Source organism: Callospermophilus lateralis, chromosome 5 (assembly GCF_048772815.1).
Source record: "Callospermophilus lateralis isolate mCalLat2 chromosome 5, mCalLat2.hap1, whole genome shotgun sequence".
Taxonomy (NCBI): Eukaryota; Metazoa; Chordata; class Mammalia; order Rodentia; family Sciuridae; genus Callospermophilus; species Callospermophilus lateralis.
The window spans coordinates 25,682,819-25,705,019 of NC_135309.1; the positions used below are offsets into that span (position 1 = coordinate 25,682,819).

Consider the following 22,201-nt stretch of genomic DNA (forward strand, 5'->3'; position numbering starts at 1 on the left):
ATCTTAAGGCTTCATTTTTTCCTCATCCTTTCTAATTTTTTGAATATGTAAAATATTTACAAATTTCAAAATTCAATGTGAGGGGAACTTCAGATGTGCTAAACTGAGGAGTTTGCCAAATCCTCTTCCCTAAAAGTAACTAAAAAGGTGGCCAAAAAAAAAAAAAAAAAAAAATCAACCATTTCAGTCCCCTAGATATTGACAAAAGGCTTATAGCAAAGTAATAGTTACTCATGAAAAACTAGTAATTTCCAGGAAAGAACTGTGGAAATTTGTGGTATACTTGCCTCATCATTCAACATGGTATCTCTAACAGAGTAAGGTTGGCTATAAATAACTATCAATTTCCCTGCTGGAGGAAGATGACTTGATCCAGAGCAGGAGAAATAATCCATTTCCGATGGTGATGTCTGTCTTAAAGAGCAACCTGAGTGGCAAGCAAATGGGGAGCTTTACACTTTTATTAGTGTGAGGTTGCAGTCCTGGCTGAAGCAAGCAATGGATCCCCAGGCCCTAGCTAGCAATTTAAGAGGGAGATACAGAAGAGATATTCAAGAGGCACTTGACAGGTTCTCTAAATACACCTGATTGACTGGAGATGGAGTGTGTATTTGGGAAGACTAGAGAGTGTCAATGCTACTCACATATTCTTAGGAGCCTGTGTATGTACAATAAAATGACACAAGAGGGTCCAGCTAGGACAGCCAAGTAGAAGCTAGGGCACACTTGAAGACTGCCTGAACCTTGAGTGAGCTTCTGATTCCATACACAGATTTGCTAACAGTGGGTGGAAGCCTTATTGGTTTAGGGCGTTGAACATGATCTCTGCCAGAAATTGGCTGACCACTGGAACAACCCCAAGGAAGTCAGACGTAAAATCAAACTAACAAAAACAAAAACAAAATCCAACTGAGCAAAGTCTTCAGTGGGGCCACATAGCAGGGGAAATTATTAAACAAATAAACAAAACAGCAATAAAAATAACTGGGGGCAAGAGAAGAAAGTCAATCCAGACTTGCTGTAATATTACCTAAAATGTTTCGTTGCAACAAAGAATTATAAAAGATGCCAAGAGACAGGAAAGCTTACACCCAAATTAGAAAATGGGGATATAGTTCAGTGGTAGAGAGTTTACCTAATGTGTGTGTGTGTGTGTGTGACCACGGGTTTGATTCCCACTACTGAGGGGAGGAAAAAAAGCCAAACCAACTTATTCCTCAGGGGCAGCCAGAGTAGCTCTGTCTGTGGCCAGAATGCATGCTTATCATGCACAATGCCCCAGGTTTCACTCTCAGTACTAACCAACACAAAAAAGGACTTAGTACCCTCAGATGTTAGATATAGCAAAGACTTGAAGATAGCTGTAAATGAAAATATTTAAAGGATTAAAGAAAACTGTTTAAAGACTTACAGTCCTAAAGACTTAGTTAACATAATAATGATTAATAAAGAAATAAATTATTATCTTTAATTTTAATTTTTATGGTGCTGGGGATCAAACCCAAGGCCTCGCACATGCTAAGCATGCACTCTACTATTGAGCTTTGGCTCCAGGGTGGCAATTATTTAAAAAGAAAAAGAAAACAAAAAGTTAAAAAAAAATTCAATAACTGAAATGGAAAATTCACAGAGGGACTCAATAGAGATCTGGACTTGTAAATGGAAGAATAAGTAAATCTGAATTTAGATCAATAGAAATTTTATAAGCTGAAGAACAGAAAAAAAAGATCGAGGAAAAATGAACAGAGCCCTCACAATATGTGATGGAAGTCCTGAAGGACAGAAACTCTGAAATACTTAAAGAAATAAAGGCTGAAAAATTCAAAATTCTAATGAAACACTCTAAAGATCCAAGAAGCTTAGTAAACCCCAAGGAGGATAAAGAGCCAAATCTAGAAACACCAGAGCCGAACTACTGAAAGGTAAGAGAAAACATGAAAGCAGCAAGAAAAAAATGGTATAAAGAAACAATGAAATTGCTAATTTCTAATTTACCATCTGAAACAACAGTGGCTAAGGCAGTGCAACAACATATTTTAAATGGTAAAAGAAAAAAATTACCAAACCCGAATTGTATTTTAGCAAAACTATACCTCAAAATGAAGGCAAAAATAAATGTATTCACATGTAAATCAATTTTGAAACAATTACTGCTACCAAGCCTGCCTCCCAAGGCATACTAAATGATGTCCTTCAGGCTGAATGGAAATGACACCACATGGTAACTCAAAACCACAGGAAGAGTACCAGAAATAGTTAAGGTTTTTCTTTTCTCTTAATTGTTTAAAAGACAAAAGATATATGCAAATAGTAATTGGGTTCATAACATACATTACTATAATGCATATAACAATGGTAGTATAAGGCAGGGAGAAGGAAATGAAGCTATAATAAAGCAAAGTTTCTATATTTTACTGTAATCAGGTAGCATTAAACTAAATTACACTGTAAAAAGATACACTGGGGGGATACTAGGGATTGAAAAGAGGGTGCTATACCATCCCCAGCCCCTTTTATTTTCTGACACCGTCTCACTAAATTGCTGAGATTGGCCTTGAACTTGTGATCCTCCTGCCTCAGCCTCCAGAGTTGCTGGCTTTACAGGCCTGCAACACTTTGTTCTGCTGTAAGATACACATCATAATTACTACTGTAAGATACATATTATAATTGCTACCCTTGCAAAAATAATTAAGAAGTAAACAAAGTTAGGGCTGGGGGTTGTAGCTATGTGGTGAAGCACTTGCCTCCCATGTGAAAGAACTTAGGTTCAATCCATGGCACAAAAACAAAAACAGATCAAGGCCCTAAGCCTAAAATCTGTAAATAGATCTGTAAGAAATACACTTTAATATAGGCTTTTGGCACCTTTGTTAGGATTAGATGACTGTATCTGTATAGATTTGTCTCTATCTTCTATTCCATTAGTCTTCATGTCTGCTTTTATGCCAATATCATGCATTTTTGTTACTATTGCTCTGTAGTAAAATTTGAGATTTGGTATTGAAATTTCATCTCACCTAAGAGTAGCAAGTAAAAGAAATGTAAGTAACAATAAATGCCAGGAAGGTATGGGAGAAAGAAATACTTAAATGTTGTTGGTTAGACTACAATGCAAATTACTACAACCACTATGGAAATTGGCATGGAGATTCTATAAAAGACTAGAAATGGAACCATCCTACGATCCAGCTATTTTACTTACATGTATAAATAAAACACAGTGAATCCCACTTTTATGTATAATGTACCAATTAAAAAACAGAAAGGAGACCAGCAGAGTAAAAACAGGTGGTTTGGGGAGGGAAGGCAGAAAAAAAGGGGAAGTACTGGGGAATTAAATAGTTATTTATGTGCATGTGTGAATGTCACAATGAACCCCAACATTATGTACAATTTCAATATACTATTAAAAAACAAAAATAAATACACTTCAGACTTAAAAATAAATATATTGAAAGCAAAAGGATGGAAAAAAATATATTCCTTAAAAGTAGAGACAAAAAGAAAAAAAAGACATTTCATAAAGGTAAAAAGTCAAATCAGGAAAATATGAGTTAAAAATGTAAGCCAGGCATGGTAATGCATGCCTATAATCCCAGTGGCTTGTTAGGCTGAGGCAGGAGAATCACAAGTTCAAAGCTAGCCTCAGCAACTCAGTAAGGCCCTAAGCAACTTAGTGAGACACTATCTCAAAATAAAATATATAAAAAAAAATTAAAAAGGGCTGTGCATCTGGCTCAGTGGTCAAGCGCCCCTCGGTTCAATTCCTGATATCATAAATGTATACATATAGTCATAAAATATATAAAGGAAAAACTAACAATTTAAAGAAGAAACAGACAATTCAACATTAATTGCTGGAGATTTCATACCCTATGCATAGCGTAACATATTGTTTGAAAATGTACAACCACATAAATAATATTCAGATTAAATGAGAAAGAAAACAGTGCCAGGATATCAGAAGCTTCCCTCATGCCCCTTTTACATCATCCTGTCCCAGCAGCCCTGCCAACCACAGAATTTTTTCTCATAAATTAACTTGAAGGATAGTGACTGAGGTTGTCACACTTCTTAAAAAACTGCAGAATTCACATACACTTGCAACCTTGAGGGAAACATGCATTTAACGATGACTTTTAAGATTTTAGAAGTCCCAAATCCTACTGTATTTTATGGCCCATGCTCACATTTAATTTTGATTTAATACCGATAGTTAACATTTTTGTGTGTAGTCACTTTATACTTACAACTTTTTAGACAGGAACTATTATCATCCTGCTTAACACCAAGTTAAATGGTGGAGCTAGGACAGACCTAACATTTTAAAGTTCTTGTTCTTAAGCATAAGACCATAACTGTCTTTCACAGGTGTGGAAATTACAGAATTATTTGCAGGAAGTAGAAACTGAAGAACTGCTTGCAGAAATTGACATGGAACTTACATGTTTCATAGTCCTAAAGAAAAAGTCACTTCTAATCTTTCTATGAAGAATTAGGTTACTTCTCTCTTCTACTAAATTAGTAAAATGGATTCCCTTTTTACACTTTGCAGATGGAGCAATTCATTTTCAAAGTGTTTAAAATCTATTCTTTGTCTCACAAATTTAGGGATGTTCAGTATTTATTTAATGCTATATTCCAGGGAATGATTTTCTTAGGTCAGCCAAAGGGTAAGAGGATTTTATGTAATGTAGGAAGCCATACTTTCCTCCTTCCCTCACTGGAGAAAGAACCAGAGTTGGGGCTGGGTTCTATCACTGAGCTACATCCTCAGTTCTTTTGATTTTGAGACAGGGTCTGGCTAAGTTGCCCAAACTGGCCTCAAATTCACAACTCTCCTGCCTCAGGCCCCCAAATAGCTGGGATTACAGGTGTATAAGCCACCTAGCCTATTGCAAATAACATTTTTTTTTTCCTTTTTGGTATTCAGGGTTAAATCCAGAGGTACTTTCCTACTGAGCCACATCCCTACCCCTTTTTATTTTTTATTTCAAGACAGAATCTCACTGAGTTACTGAAGGCCTTGCTAAATTGCTAAGGCTGGCCTCGAGTGTGCGATCTTCCTGTCAGCCTCCCAAGATGTTGAGATTACAGATGTATGCCACCATCCAACTGCAAAAAACATTTTTTAAAATTTTTTATTTGTTTAAAAAACATCTTAACAGCATGTTTCTACACTTTTAAACTAAACAAATTCTTCGGTTATTTAAAAAGTCTATTACCACTCAAATCTCTGAATGGTGACATAATCTAAATGAAGTTCTTTGTTTTGATAAATGATGTCATTTTAAACTAAATTCTAAATGAAAGTCTAACAAACATTAGAAGGTAAACATTTGGAAAAGGATACAAATTTCATCTTAGCTGCTATTAAAATTTACCTACATCACTGAGGCAAAGATAGACTTTTAAAAATGGTGCTAAAACAATGGTAGCCATTTGGAAACAGATAAAATGAGACCAACAGGCCATAGCACATATAAGAATAAACTCCAAATGTATTGGAGATATAAATGTAAAAAGTGAAACCATAAAAGAAGAAATGGATGATTCCTCTTTAACTGCAGCATGACGGCTTTCTAACAAAATTCAGAGGAAACACAAGAAAAGATTAATAAATCTGACTACAGAAAAACTAAAACAATGTATTTTACTAACAAAGCAAAACGAGGCAATATATTCACTATAATTAAAGCCCAAGACAAATGACACTAAACAAGTATTTGTATATCAATACTTACGGCAGTATTAATCACAATGGACAAAAGGCAGAAGCAACTCAGTGTCCATGGATAAACAAAAAATGGAATATTAATCAACCTTAAAAAGTAATGAACCTTATACTGCTATAACACAAACAAACCTTGAAAATATCACACTTAGTGCAACAGGACAGACACAAAAGGTCAGTGGATGATTCCACTTAAATGAGGAACTTAGAGCAGTCAAAGTCATAGAAATAACATAGGAAAGTGGTTACAGGAAGGGTGTACAGAAAGGGTGCAATTGGGAGTTATTGTTTAATTGACATGGGATTTCGCTTCAGAAAAATGAAACAGTTCTGGAGCTGGAGAGTGGTGATGGTTATATGATGATGAGAATATACTTAACACACACTTAAAAAAATGCTTTACCTCACTATAATTAAAAAACACAAATTAATACTAATATAATTTCTTTATCAGAATGGCAAAAATTAAAGATGTGACAAGGACTGGGGCTGTAGCTCAGTGGTAGAGCAGTCGTCTAGCAAGTGTAAGGTACTGGGTTCGATCCTCAGCACCACATAAAAATAAATAAATAAAATAAATGTAATGTGTCCATCTACAACTAAAAATTAAAAAAAAAAAAAAGGTATGACTACACATACCATTGGAGAGGCTGTGAAGCTGAGGGGAAGCAGGTTGCCTCACACACTACTAGTAGGGATATAAACTGGCATAACCCTTCTGGATGGGGATGTGACACTTCCTAAAAAAAAAAAAAAATCACACATACATTTATCTTTTGACCCCGTGATCTCATTTCTTTAGGGATCTGCCCTAATGATATATCTCCAACAATATGAAACTATATATGCAAGGTTATTTGCTGCAGCAATCTTTATAATTGTAAAATACTATAAATAATCTAAATTCTCATGCACAGGAGTGGTGGAATTCCTGATGCTATGGCCATAGAATAAAATATTATTCAACTGGAAAAAAGAATGCAGATTTCTATGAACTGATATGATCGTTTCTAGAATATATTCCTAAGTAAAAAAATGTGAAATACAATATCTAAAATATGCTAACCTTTAAATATAAAAGGAAATATAAGAAAATATACATGTATTTGCCCTTTTGCAAAGAAGAATTAAAGGAATGAGATCAAAAATTAACAAGACTGTTACCTAAAGGAAGTGAATGAAAAGGGGTGGGGAATAGGCATAAGCCAGCAGTGATGAAGGACAGAAGCTTCTTTGAGGATATTTTTTTGTAAACTCTGATTAGAAGAATCACAGTTGTTTCATATACTCAAAAATTAATAATTAAATCTGTAAGGGTACTAAAATAGAACACAAACAGTAACAAATAAATCTAACTATATTATACTGATGTGCGTGTGGACGTGTGGACTGCAGACGTGCGCTACCCTGCCTAGCAATGTTAAATTTGCACAACATTACCTTATATAACAGCCAGCAGTACAGAGTACTTGCTATATGTCACACATTGTGTTAAAAGCTCTATATGGATTAATTCATTAAAACATTAGAAGCAACATGAAGTTTAGTTAATAGGAAACACACACACACACACACACACACACACAGATGGAGAGATAGAGATAGAGATAGAGATAGAGAGAGAGAGAGAGAGAGAACGAGAGAAACCCAAGGTAGAGAACTTCAACTTCAACTGATTTTAAATCTTGGTGTAACCTGGCAAAAATCTGAGAGAGTACTTTCCTACCTGCTTCTCAAGGAACAACCACTCCCCAACAGGGACTCTCCATAATGCAGTATTGGCTCGATGGGATTTTAATTTAGGTCAGTATTCACAAGATTAACTTGTATTAGGGAGACCTGGAGCTTACAAATATACAAGCCATTTATCATTATTACATAAAAAGTTGCATTAAATGCATTTAAAATAATTTCTGAATTAAGTAATCCCATAGTGAGCACATGTTTAACAGACAAATGGAGGGCCTCATATCACCATGTATGAGGTGGTAGGCCTCATACCACTAAGTTCATTTCTGTACTATACATTTATTGGTAGCTCTCTGCTTCCCCCTGCAGCTTTCTAAAGTAATTGCTACAAAATAAAACAAGCACCTACCCAGAGATCAATCACATCTGGGTAAAAGGAAGAGTAAAAAAAGTTACATACTTGCTCAAGTGCTGGAAAGTGGAAGCAAATGCAAAGAACTTTCTGCTAGTCCCATCCAGGTGAAATGACAGAGCCACTATGTGGAATGCAAGCACTGAAAGGGCTTAGGGGCACTGGTGCTACAAATTATTCTGAAAGGAATTCTTTACCATAAAAAAAGCAAGAGCTATCATTTTTGTTTTCTTCAAAAGTGGACATTATGTGCTTTACACGTAGAGATCCATTTGTCTTTCCACAAGTCAATTTTACAGGTCCTCTAGGGAGTCACAAGGAGGATCTTTGACTCTAAGCTATGGATAGAACCTTACACTCATTAAGTCTTATCCTTCTGGGAAAGCAAAACAAAACAAAAAACAAATGACTGCTCTATGAGGAATTAATCTTGGAAATATTTCTGTTTCTTCACACACAATATTGTATTTTCCAAAACTTAGTTTAATAGAAATAAATTACTTACTTCAGTACTCCTTAAATTCTGCCCAACAAATCATTTTTAGAACACGAGAGGGTAAAAGGAAAACCAATTTGGAAAGCCATTCTTCTGATGTTGAGTGCAATCAATGTGCTGGTTAAGTAGCTCAGTCATCTGGCTCTATGTGGCTCTCTGCTTTCTGAAGAACTTGGACACAGTCCTCCCAATATCAAAATTACCTGGGATACTTGCTAACAAAGCATATGTCTGGCTGCTACCTCAGAGGTCTGCAGTGTCAAACACTTCTCAGGGCTTTGCAGAGTTTTAAGTTTCCTGTGATTCTTCAGCACCATAAACTTTGAGAACCACTGACCTACACAAAGTAATCTTTTTTTGTGTTTGTTTTAATTAGTTACACATGACAGTACAATGATCTTGACATACCATACATTTGAATCAGATGGGATATAATCTTTCTTAGTAAACAAAGCAAATACTGACTGCCACTCAACATATTTATTTATTTTTGCACAGTGCAGGGATTGAACCTAGGGGTGCTCCACCACTGAGCTATATCCCCAGCCCTTTTTATTCTTCACTGTGGGTTAGGGTCTCACTAAGTTGTTCGTAATCCTCCTGCTCCTAAGTTGCTGACATTACAGATAAGCTTCACTTCAAACTTTCTACCAGCAAATGATGTAAATATATCCTATTAACTTCCAAATAGTTTAGAACAAGCACCTCTTGTATTTTAAATTCAGGTCCAAAATCTAAAGTTTCTTATAGTTCTTAAGTTCTAGATCTTTGTAGTTGATGTTGTTTTGGAGTGGTACTAGATATTGAACCCAGAGGTTTTCTACCACTGAACAACATCCCCATTCCTTTTTAATTCTATATTTTGAGACAGGGCTTCAAACTGTTGATCCTCCTCCCTCAGTTTCCCGAGGGGCTGGGATTACAGATGTGTACCACCACACCTGGCTAAATTTTAGGATTTGATTTAATCACTTGCTGAGGGCACTTATCAAACCCAATAGTGGTTATTTTAAGAAATTAATTAAAATAAAAACTTTAGTTCAAAAGGAAGCCCATTGGAAATGAAAGAGAAGGGAAACATCAAAATCATAAAGGGCTTGCTCATGAAGTTATTACCAGGAATATGGAGGCCACTGTGGAAAAAGTAACTGGAAAATATTCTGGAAGCAAGAGTATTCACTGAAGACATGTCCCACAGTTCCAACAACATTGGTAAGATTATGAAAATGATATAATAAGGTGATAAAAACATGGGTATCAAATGATTAAGTAAAGCTGTGCATGCCTATAATCCCCTTTGCTTGAGAGGCTGATGTTGGGAGGAACTTAGTTTGAAGCCTAGCCTTGCAAGACCCTGCCTTTAAAAAAAAAAAAAAAAGGATTAAGTAATGTGGAATCTAAGAAAAATGAGTGGAATGGGAGAAAAGACTGAAATGTAATGGTTCTGAGTTAAAGACAAAGAATAATCCTTTAAATAAATTTCTGAGTCTAATGAAAATGTTTTAAGATCCCAGATATGCATTGAGTGCACAACCAACCAACAGATTCTTTGATCCCTTACTTAAATAGATCAAAAGTATGTACATATGTGTAAATGAATACCAGATACAAACAAATCCATTAAAATAACTAAAGATACATTTTGGCTTGAAAATAAAACCTTTGGGTGAAGATAGTTTAGTTCAGTGGTAGAGCACTTGCCTAGCATGTGCACAGCCCTGGGTTTGATTCCCCAGCACTGCAAAATACAAAAAGCTTTTTGTGTTTACAGGGAAAAATCAAGTCTCCTAACTCCAATGTCCCTTCATTTTCCAACTTAATAAAGGCCACAGCAACCCTACAGTTACTGAAGCCAAGGAACCATCCATATTTTTCACTTCATTCAACTGAATCCCATAATATGTCAACTCTACATCCAAAATACATGCTGAAATTATTAACTTCTTTTCAGATCCACAGTTCAAGCTACTATCATCTTGGCCTGGGGTACTGCATTAGGCCTAATTGGTTCCAAATGCTCACTCATAACCTTCTTCAATCCCTCCATTCTCTGAAGAAGAACCACAATGTTCTTAAGTTGGGCACGCTGGTGGGGGCCTGTAGTCCCAGCTACTTGAGCAGCTGCCTTTTCTCTGGCTTTAAAATCACCCACGTTTCCTACTGCCCTTGGAATAAACTTCATATTTCTTACCATCACGTAAGCATGAAGTGCTCCACAGTCAGACCCTTGCTTACTTCATTACCCCACTCTCTTCCTTAAATCCCTATAATCTAGCCATTGGTCCTTTCTTTCCTTGAACATGCCAAGAGCACACCTAGCTGGTTGCTACTTTACAGCCTTTATACTAACTGCTACATTTGTCTGGAAGATCCCTCAGATTATCACACACTTGACTCCCTGCCACCCCCCAAGTCTCTCTGAAATGCCACCTTCCCAGAGGATAACCTGACCAGTCAATGTAAAGCAGTCTTAATCCATTCAAGCTGCTATAACAAAATACCACAGACTAGGTAATTGATAAATAATAGAAGTTTATTTTTTCACAGTTTTAAAGGCTGTGAATTCCAAGATCCAGGCACAAGAAGATGTCTTCTTGACAAGTTCTCACATGGATAAAGGGATGAACCACAATACCCTCACATGGCAAAAGGAGACAGGAAAGGTCAAATGAGTTCCTTGACTCCTTTCTATAAGGATACTAATCCCATTTATGTATGCAGCCCTCATGACCTAATCATGATCTAACAGGCCCATTTCTTTTTTTCTTTTCCTTTTTTGAGGTACTGGGAATTGAACTCAGGGGTGTTATACCACTGAGTTACATCTTCAGCCCTTTTTATCATTTTTATTTTGAGGCAGGGTCTTGCTAATCACTCAGGCTGGCCTAGAACTTGTGATCCTCCTGCTTGAGTCTCCCAAGTAGCTGGGATTACAGACATGCCCACCACATGTAGCTGAGGCCCCAAAACTCAATATTAGGATCAAGAATCAACAGAATTTTGGAAGGGCAGAAACATTCAGACCACAGTCCCATCCTTTCAATTCCCACCCCTGTATCACTCCATCTTAACCTCACTCCCGGCTTTGGTAATTCCCAGCTGGAATAAACCTAAGAAAGAACTGAAACTACTGCATCCCTAGGACCTAAAACAATGCCTGGCATGTGGAAGAAGTGCAAGTCTTTCTTGAATAAATGAGTGAAATAAAAATCTCTAACTTATAAGGCCAATTATCAGTCCTCACAGGGAAGAAAATGATAGTATTTATTCAATAGCCATTTAATGAAGGCTCCAATGACAGTTGTCCCCAAACTTCATGTGAATTACCCAGGAAATTTATACAAGAAGCCTAAGAAACTATATTATGACAAATACCCCATAAAAGATGATTTTCTTTGATCAATACCACAACACTGCAGTATGCTACAGGCCTTTCTTAATACCATAAGCATCTGTTATGGTCTGAATGCGTCCCTCCAAAAGTCATGTTGAAACCTAATCCCCACTGCAGTGATATTCAGAGGTGGGGCCATTGAGAAGTGATAAGTAATAGTTCTACCTTCATGAGTGGGATTGGTGCCCTTAAAAGAGATGCCTTGTCCCTTTTGTCATGGGAAAACAAAGAAGGCACCATCTATGAGAAACAGATCTCACCAGACACAGAATCTGCTGCATCTTGAACTTGGACCTCCCAGCCGCCAACTGTGTGCAGTAAATTTCTATGGTTTATAAAGTAGTTGGTCTGAAGACTTTGTTATGGCAGTCCAAACAGACTAAGACAGCATCTTTATGTCATATTATAATTATTATAGCAATAGTTTTCATCTGCTGCTTAATCTGTTCTTCACCTCAGCCAATCCTTTCACTATCACTACTTTGCTTTGTATACTTAGTACATTTAAAAATGTTAGCTAAAATCCCATTTCGGTGGCAGTCATGCCTACATTTAGGTTTTCACAAACAATTAAGATTTGCTGCAGTACTGTGTACACTGTTCTCTCTTAATAAAAAATTTTGCCTGTTTCTTTTTTTTTTTTTAAACCAAATCTTAACTGTCTTCCTCTTCCATTACTCTTTGATTTATAAATTCTGCTGAGAAGTCACACTCTACTGAAGCAGAAATTATCTTCTTAACCACAGGACAAGTTAGCTTGATTAACAGACCATGTTTACTGATACTTGACTATGCCCAAAGAGAAACTTTGTATGACGAGTATCACTTATCAAAAATGTTTTAATCACTTTCTCAGATTTTGGAATATTTGCATAGACTTTACTGGTTGAACATCCCTAATCTGAAAATGCAGAATTTTTTGAGCATTGACATGACACTCAGTTTCAGATTTAAGTCTGACTCTCAGGGTGCATGCCTATAATCCTATCGTTTGAGGTCTTGCGGCTGAGGCATGAGGATTGCCAAGTTTGAGGCCGGACCCTGCCTCAAAAATAAAAAATTTAAAAAATGAGCTTAGGATATAGCTCATGGTAAAATACTCCAGGTTCAATCCTCAGTACTGCAAATAAATACATAAATTAATTAAATAACCTAAAGTAAATAAAAAGGGCTAGGGATGTAACTCAGTGGTAGAGCCTCCTTAGGTTAGCACCCCCACCAAAAAAAAAAAAAAAAAAAAAGAAAAAAGAAAAAAAGAAAGCTTCAGAGTGTGGATTTTCAGATCAAGGATATACAACTTGCAGAGAGAGAGAGAGAGAGAGAGAGAGAGAGAAAGAGTGTGTGTGTGTGTGTGTGTGTGTGTGTGTGTGTTTGTGTATTCCATACAGGGCAGCATTTATTTCTTAAAGGACCAAAGAGGTTATTTCACGTGGTTTTGGTAGAACATACACTTTGGTTGTAAAGAATCAATTATTATATCTTTATATTCTCAAAATAAAATAGCATTTTTGTTGTTAATAATTATATATGTAATTTATACTTACTGTAAAAAAGCAAATATTACAAAATTACGTTAAATACAAGTGAAAATTTGCTAATCATCAAATCCCTCAAAACTACTTCCTCCTTATAGTTTAGTGTATATCCTTTAATACTTTCATATATAAACATATTTTCATATAGGTTTTTAACTTAGGATGCATCAGCACTGTGTATGACCTGCTCAATTCATTTAGCATTACAAGTATCCTTCCATGTCAATACCTATTATTTAGTTTTCTCCCTCCATCACCTTTTTTTCCAGTTCAAAGATCAAACCCAGTGCCTCAGGCACAATAGGCAAATGCACTACTGTAAGCTACATCTCCTATTCCTTATCTTTTTTAACAACCGAATTCTATAAACATGAAAAAAAAATTTTAAATGATACTCTGGGAAAAACAGTTTTTCTCCTACTATATATTCTCGATACTTCTGACGCCAAATGTGAGGATTCTTCCACACCAAGCAGTTTTCTAGCAGACCACAAGGGGGTGTCCTATAATGTCTATAATTTAATTCAGAGTCCACAGGCTAAAAACGTGGTTTACTAGACTGTCTTAGTTCAGACACCAAACAGAAGTCTTAAGTTGTATCCTGTGCTTCTAATGACCAGTTCATTCTACCCACCTCCTAGTGTTTGATTATTTACTAAGATGGTTCACAAAACTCAGAAACACTTTACTTCCATTTACCAGTTTTTTATAAAAAAATATTATAAAGGATACATATGAACAGTCAGGTGCATATGGTATGTCTGAAATGCATATGGTAAAGTCTGGGAGGAGAGGGGCTGAACGTCTATGTCCTCTGTAAGCACCACCTTCGTAGTACCTATGGGGTCAGCAACCTGGACGCTTATCAAACCTCATTCAAGAATTTTTATACAGCTTAATCTCTAGCACCTGCCTCTTCTCTTTTCTGGAGTTTGGTTGGTGGGGCTAAAAAGGTCCATTCCTCTAATCCCTCTGTCTTTTGGGTGACTAACCCCATCTTGAGCCAATCATCTAGATGTTCATCCTAAATTACCTAATTAGCATAAAATCATGTGTTATCAAAAGGCACTCATCATAAACAACCATTAGGAAATTCCAAGGGTTTTAGGGGTCAGTGATGGGAACCAGAGACAAAGACCAAATACAACTACAAATACCCTCTATTCAACATTTTCTAGCTTTCCAAGTTATATATGATGCTGCAATACATCTGTCTAGAAGAGAATCAGGGGTTTAAAGGTGTGCTGTCCAAAATGGTATATATGAGCCACATGACTATGTAAATAAATGTAAAATAAAGTTAAATTTAATGTCTCATCTGAATCAGTGACACTGTAAGTGATAAGCAGTCAGATGTAGCCAGTGGCTACCATATTGGAGAGTATAGTTATAAAACACTGCTATCATTTCATAACGTTCTATTGAAAGCCCTGGTCTAAAAAAGTGTTCATATTAATAAATAAATAAATATATGTACTTTTTCGGTACTAGGAATTGAACTTGATTGCTTTTAACCACTGAGCTACATCCCCAGCCCTTTTAATTTTGACAGAGGGTCTCACTAGGTTGCCTCGGCTGGCATTGAACTTATGATCCTCTTGCCTCAGAACCACTGTACCTATGTTTATATTAAAAATTTGATATCTGTATCTCATAGAATTTATGTTGCAACTTAAATTCCCAATATTAGTACATGAATTTGTGTAATCTTCTCAACATCAGATCAATGTTTGATGTGAGAGATGAGACACAGTGTTTTAATTTGCATTCTTAAATTATTAGTGAGGCTGAAAGTCCACATTTTTTTGGCCATTTGTGTTTCATTTGCTGTTGCTGTTGAACTACATGAGCTCTGTAAAATCAAGTGTAATATACTCCTATTCCAATGGGAGTAAAAAAATGTAAAAACCAAACCGTATATGAAATGAAGATATTTCTTCATCTGTTTTGCTGATTGATGATGACATTTCACAGAGATATTTATCAAGCTAGTATAAAAATAGCGCATGGAGTATACCACAATTAGTTAAAGGCAGACTTCTGTTTCATAGGTTGTTTCCTTAGAGTTAATGGATTAAATTTCTAAAAATAACAGGACTCTCACTGCAGTATATTATTGCTAAGATCTTCTTACAAATAGGTTATAAAAGCATTTAAGTTTATATAAAAAATGTAAAACATAAAATGTTCAAGTTAAAAAATGAATACATACATACATATTTCACACACCCAAATGAAAATATAGAATAGGAAAAAAAATCACCTATGGGATAAAAATCAGAACAATGGTTCCCGAGTTGGTAGGAGAGGATTGACTAAAAAGTATACATAGGGAGCTTCAGATACGATGGAACTATTCTACATCTTGACAGAGCTATGAACTACAGAAGTGTACACATCTGTCAAAATTCATTAAATTTTACATATCAGAATTAATATACTTTCCCACTCCATTTAAATTAAATGCTAATTTTTATTAAGAGAAAAGCAGTTACAACTACTATGGAAATCAGCATGGAGGTTCTTCAAAAGCCTAGGAATGAAACCACCATATGACCCAGCTATACTACTCCTTGGTATTCATCCTAAAGAATTATTAAAGTCACAATACTATAATGATACAAACATATCCATGTTTATAGCAGTACAATAGCCAAACTATGGAACCAGCCTAGGTGTCCATCAACGGATGAATGGATAAAGAAAATGTGTTATAAATACACAATGGAGGGGCTGGGGATGTGGCTCAAGCGGTAATACGCTCGCCTGGCATGCATGCGGCCCGGGTTCAATCCTCAGCACCACATACAAACAAAGATGTTGTGTTCGCCGATAACTAAAAAATAAATATTAAAAAAAATTCTCTCAAAAAAAAAATACACAATGGAGTTGTAGTCAGTCAAAAAGAAAATGAAATTTTGCAGGAAAATGTCATTTGCAGAAAATGGATGGAACTTGAGAGCATTAGGGTAAGCAAAATAAATCAAATTTAGAAGGTCAAGGGTCACATTTTCTCGCATATGGAAGCTAGAGAGGAAAAAGGAAAAAGAGAGATGGGGAGGGTCTGGAACAAGACAGGGATGCCCTCTCTAACCACTTCTATTCAATATAGTTCTCGAAACACTGGCCAGAGCAATTAGACAGACATAAGAAATTAAAGGCATAAAAATAGGAAAAGAAGAACTTAAATTATCACTATTTGCGGATGATATGATCCTATACCTAGAAGACACAAAAGGGTCTACAAAGAAACTACTAGAGCTAATAAATGAATTCAGCAAAGTGGCTGGATATAAAATCAACACGCATAAATCAAAGGCATTCCTGTATATCAGCGACAAATCTTCTGAACTGGAAATGAGGACATCTACCCCATTCACAATATCCTCAAAAAAAATAAAATACTTGGGAATCAACCTAACAAAAGAGGTGAAAGATTTATACAATGAAAACTACAGAACCCTAAAGAGAGAAATAGAAGAAGATCTTAGAAGATGGAAAAATATACCCTGTTCATGGATAGGCAGAACTAACATCATCAAAATGGCAATATTACCAAAAGTTCTCTATAGGTTCAATGCAATGCCAATCAAAATCCCAACGGCATTTCTTGTAGAAATAGATAAAGCAATCATGAAATTCATATGGAAAAATAAAAGACCCAGAATAGCAAAAGCAATTCTAAGCAGGAAGTGTGAATCAGGAGGTGTAGCGATACCAGATTTCAAACTGTACTACAAAGCAATAGTAACAAAAACAGCATGGTACTGGTACCAAAACAGGCGGGTGGACCAATGGTATAGAATAGAGGACACAGAAACCAATCCACAAAATTACAACTATCTTATATTCGAGAGATGGGGAGGGGACTCATGAAAATTGAAGGGTGATCCATCAAGTAAAGGAACTGGCGGGGAGGGAAGAGGGAAAGGAAAGAGAAAATACTAGAGAATGATACTGGCCAAATTATATTGCTATATATTGTGGGCATGTATGAATACGTGACAAAAAGATCCCATCATTATGTACAAATACAAGGTACCAATTTAAAAAAGTAGGGGGGAAAAAGCAACAAAAAAGAGGAAACAAAGTGAAAAGTTGTATACTATTTAAAATATTAAAGTTTATAAATAATTTATAAACAATTATCTTAAAAATATGTATAAAGCTCGGTTTGGGGGTCTATGGCTGTGGCTCAACAGTAGTGCACTTGCCTGGCAAGTGTGAGGCACTGGGTTCAATTCTCAGCACCACATATAAATAAATAAAATAAAGGTCTATCAACAACTTAAAAAAAAAAAAAACTACAAAACTAGTAAAACTTTCCATTTGGAAGAATTCATTAAAAAAAAAAAAAAAAAAAAAAGCTGGGTGTGGTGGCTTACACCTGCAATCCCAAATAAGAAGGCTAAGACAGGAGGATCACAAGTTAAAAGCTAGCCTCAGCAACTTAGCAAAACCCTGTCTCAAAACAAAAATAAAAAGGGCTGGAAATGGTAGTGCAGTAGTAAAGAGCCCCTGTGTTAAATCTCTAGTACCAGTAAACAAACAGACAAATAAATAAAATTGTAGAACCTTAAGAGTATGAGATGATGGGAGCCAAATCACTCAACTGTCAAATCTAGATGGCACTAGAAAATTCACTATAATGCCAGGGCAACACATATTAAAGTATCAAAATAGCATTGCTAACTTCAGAAGAAAAAAAAAAAAATCAATGCTTCTACAAAGCCTATATCAATGCTTTCTGGAAAATCTACTTTCTGGGAAAGCATTTCTCTAACGCTGGGCTTAATTTTATTTTCTGAGACATATTTGTTGAGGTAGTTGTTGAACTTGGTTCATTTTTGCCTTATAAGCTTCCTCTTTTGGTTGTACACATTTGCTCAAAAGCTAACACTTTCACATTAAAACCAACTGATTTGATAATGGAAAGTGTCTAAGGAAAGAAACAGAGAAGAATGCTTCTCCCCATCCGGTGCTGCCCACCAACCCCCTATGTTACAATGCACCCATTTCCAACCTATCAATTTACTTGAACCTGTTCAGTCAGCGAGCTCTGGAGCAGCATAAACTACAATCTCATTCAAGTTCTTTGTAGACATGCTCAGATATTACGGTAACTTTTCAGACAAGTTTGCCTGTGAGATCAGAGAGGAGGATATGTGGAGGACACCAAGACTTTTGTTCCCAAAAGATCAAGTTTACTCAGTAAAGAATATGGCCCAGGGAAGGAAAGAAGCAGAACCATGTACATTTAGCTAATGTATCTACTTTAAAGGAAGATCATTATTTTTGTTATTAAATTTATATTATACTTTGGAATTTGAATCAAACAGATCTGGGTTTGAGAATCAGTTCTGCCACTTATTAAGTGTATGATCCTGGGGAAGTTATTTTACCACTGTAATTTTTGTTTCCTGTTGGGGAATAGTAATATTTCAAAGGTATGTGGTACAGATTAAATTAAAACACAAGTGGCCAGGCATGGGAATGCAAACCTGTAATCCAAGGGACTGAGAAAGCTGAGGTAGGAGGATCACAAGTTTGAGGTCAGCCTCAGGAACTTAGCTGCCTCAAAATAAAAAAAAATAAAAAGGAGTAGGGATAGAGCTCAGTGGTAAAGCAGCCCTGGGCCCAATCCCCAGTACCAAAAACAAACAAACAAACAAACAAACAAAAAAACCCTGAGAAACATTTTCAGTACAATGGCTGGCACACTGAAGGTGTTCAACAAATGATAGCTACTACCATAACAATGCTGTTCCCTGAGATCCAGTCACTGTCCTCTAGAATCAAAATACAACCAAGATTTTCAGGCAGTCGTATTTTGCTAGAGAGGAGGAGAATGATCAACATAAGGATATCATAAACAAAAAATATTCACTACAGTAACGTCAGCAGCCAACCTTAGAAAAGAGCATAAAAAAGCTAAAATATGTGCCTACACGGTAGAAAAAATACTGGAAAACAGAATCCTGAAGTAAGAAATAAGGAACTGCAAGTTTGCAGGGGGGGAAAAAAAAGGAATTTTCTTTGCTAAGTAGACACACACGATGCATCTTTATTATGCTACTGATTTATTTCATATCTATTACTACTGAAGTAATAAGGACACAAAAGGGCAAGTCCTTTACACACACGGAGTGGTCTATTTTACAGTAACAACCACATTTACTCTTTTTATTCTGGTACTGGGATTGAATCCAGGGATACTCTACCGCTGAGCTATATCCTCAGACCTTTAATTTATTTTGAGACAGAGTTTTGCTATGTTGCTGAGGCTGGCCTTGGACTTGCTATCCTCCTGCTTCAGACTCCCAAGTTGCTAGGATTAAAGGTTGTTACTATCATGCCCAGCTACATTTACTCATTTTTAAAAAGCAGTTTGAGCCGAGTGTGTACAATCAACAAATATTTACCTGTTTCTCTTCATCTGGCATGTTTTTTTCCAGTTCTATTAGGTATTCTTCATCTAGTTCAGAGGAATTCACACCATCATCAGCTTTGCTCTCAGCCTTATCCATTCCTGGTTCCTCCTCCTCAAATGAGGCACTGCAGTCATGAAAATACTCCTCTTCTCCCTGGTCATCCTGGGGATGGGCCTTGTCATCCTTCGGCAGCTTGCTCTGGGAATGCTCATCTTTGGGATCAGGAACTGCAGGGCTCGCACTCTCTGCTTCTTGGGGATCTGTAATCTTCAAACCATTGAACAGATCCTCTGGAACCTTACAGTTCTCTGACTTCTCCTCCATGCTGAATTCAGAGAGGGAGGGAGGCTGAAACTCTGGGAAAGAAAATGCTTCTGTTATGTAATGATGTTTATATTCTAAAATATAATAATTCTGCCTTTCACACTTAAACAAACCTTTGCAACAAACCCCCAAACACATCCTAACTTCCTTTCATTAGTCCTTTCACATTATTCAAAAGTAGATTATGGTGGCCTACCTGTAATCCCACCAACTTGGGAGGCTGAGGCAGGTGGATGGAAAGTTCAAGACCAGCCTCAGCAATTTAGTGAGACCCTCTGCAACTGAGCAAGACCTTATCTCAAAAAAAAAAAAAAAAAAAAAATAGAAAGAACTGGGGCTAGAGCTCAGTGGTAACTCTCCCCGCTTCAAAAAAGTCAACATGAACTTAAATAATGCCAAATATTATTTTAACTGAATTACTTTTCCTTGTCAAATTTGGTATCAGAATTACTTATAAGCACCACGAGACCAAACTCCCCACTCCCACCCTGGCAACACCCCTGCAAGTTGGGAATCCAACCCTAAGGCCTCACTGCTAATGAGGACATGCTCAGCTCCTAACAAGGGATAGATATTAAGGTGACTCTCCCACGTTCCCCGCTGGCATTTTGCAGGCGTAGTTAAAAAAAAAAAAAAAAAAAAAAGAAGTAGCTATAACACTGGCAAGAAAAATAAAGGCCCAGGGCCTGGCTTGCTACCACTGAACTACATTCCCATCCCTTTTTATTGAGACAGGGTTTCATTAAGTTGCTGAGGCTAGCCTAGAACTTACGATCTTCTGCCTCAGCATCCCAAGTGTAAGGCCTTCATTTTTATTCAGCGAATGAGAAAGACACGAATAAGAAACCACGGTCTGTCTTTGCCAACAACACTACCAGAATCCCAAGAATAAGCGTCTGGTGGAGCTAAAATGGAATCCGTGCCCAAACCACGATCAGTAACCAAAATGCACGTGATAAGCACACCTAGCTAATAGTAGGAAGCGAGACTAGGAGCAGCGGGTCCTTAAGAGGATCCTCGTAGGCATCAAAATCAGGCTCTTAGAGGGGTAGTTCTCAACCCTCGCTGCGTAATGACACTCGGAATGGTTTAGAAGTCTTTTCTCCAGACCCTGCTTAGATTCTGATTTCTTGGTATGGAGTCGCGCCGGGGTGTCTGAGTTAAAAAATGTTAAAAGTATACTAGGTGCAGGCACTGAAGAACCACTGCTCTAGAAGCTGAGTCAGACCGTCAGGAGTCCCGCCCTCTGGTCGCAGCAAAATCACGCTAATGACCCTTGTGTCGCGACAGAGTCCGAATTCACCCCAGCTCGTTCCACGAAAACTTAATTAAAACACCAAGATAAGTAATAGGGAGATTTCGCCTCCAGAGCGAAGTCCTGTTTCTCCCCGCTCCCAGGTCAAGCAGAAGAACATTGCAGGGTTATGAAAGTGCCACCCTGCCCTGCCCAGCCCAGCAGATTATCCCCTAGCCCCGTTCCTCACCGTCACGCCGCCAGACCCACCGGCTACTCACAGCCTCACAGATCCTCCGCACTCTACCTAGCCAGTCTCCGAGACCTTCTACTTCCGTTCAGTCAGGTGCACTTCCGTCGGCGCCGACCAATGGCGTCGCCGTTGGCAAGGTATTCTGGGAAATGTAGTGGCAGCTTCTTGGGGGAAAGGTGTGAAGTCACTGCGTGACTTCATTGTACGGACCAAAGTATGAAAGGCGGCTGCCATCTTGGGTTACGGCAAAACTCCAAGTTATTCTTAGCAGGAAACAGAAAAAAATTTTAAAAAGAAAAAAATCTGACCAGGCGTGGTGGCTAACGCTTGTACTTATAACGGCTTGGGAGGCTGAAGCAGTTCAAAGCCAGCCTCAGCAAAAAGCGAGGCGCTAAGCAACTCAGTGAGACCCTGTCTCTAAATAAAATACAAAACAAAGCTGGGGGTGTGGCTCAGTGGTACAGTGCTCCTGAGTTCAATCCCCGGTACCTGCCTCCACCCAAGAAAAAAAATCTGTCCCCCATTCAAACCAGCCTCAGCAATTTAGAAAGGCCCTATGCAACTTGGGAGACCTTGTCTCAAAACAGATTTTTTTTTTTTTTAAAAAAAGGGGGGCTGGGGATTCTATCCCTAGTACTAAAAAAAAAAAAAAAAAAAAAAAAAAAGTCCTTGTTTATTTTACTCTTTCAATGTATA

General features: G+C 37.1%; 1 protein-coding gene across 3 annotated transcripts in view; it reads right to left on the bottom strand.

Moving 5' to 3' along the window:
* The window catches only part of Ttc1 (tetratricopeptide repeat domain 1), a 54,184-nt gene extending 32,585 nt beyond the window's left edge, over positions 1-21,599 (bottom strand). Inside the window, exons 1-2 of one of the 3 annotated variants that reach the window (XM_076856382.1) lie at positions 21,523-21,599; positions 19,686-20,050 (exon numbers count right to left, since the gene is read on the bottom strand). In XM_076856382.1, coding sequence (XP_076712497.1) covers positions 19,686-20,018 — 333 coding nt within the window. In that variant the 5' untranslated portion in view covers positions 20,019-20,050; positions 21,523-21,599. Of the gene's footprint in view, positions 1-19,685; positions 20,051-21,502 lie in introns of all 3 variants that reach the window. The other 2 variants (XM_076856381.1, XM_076856380.1) reach the window with 2 other exon arrangements.
* Positions 21,600-22,201: the final 602 nt, after the last annotated feature.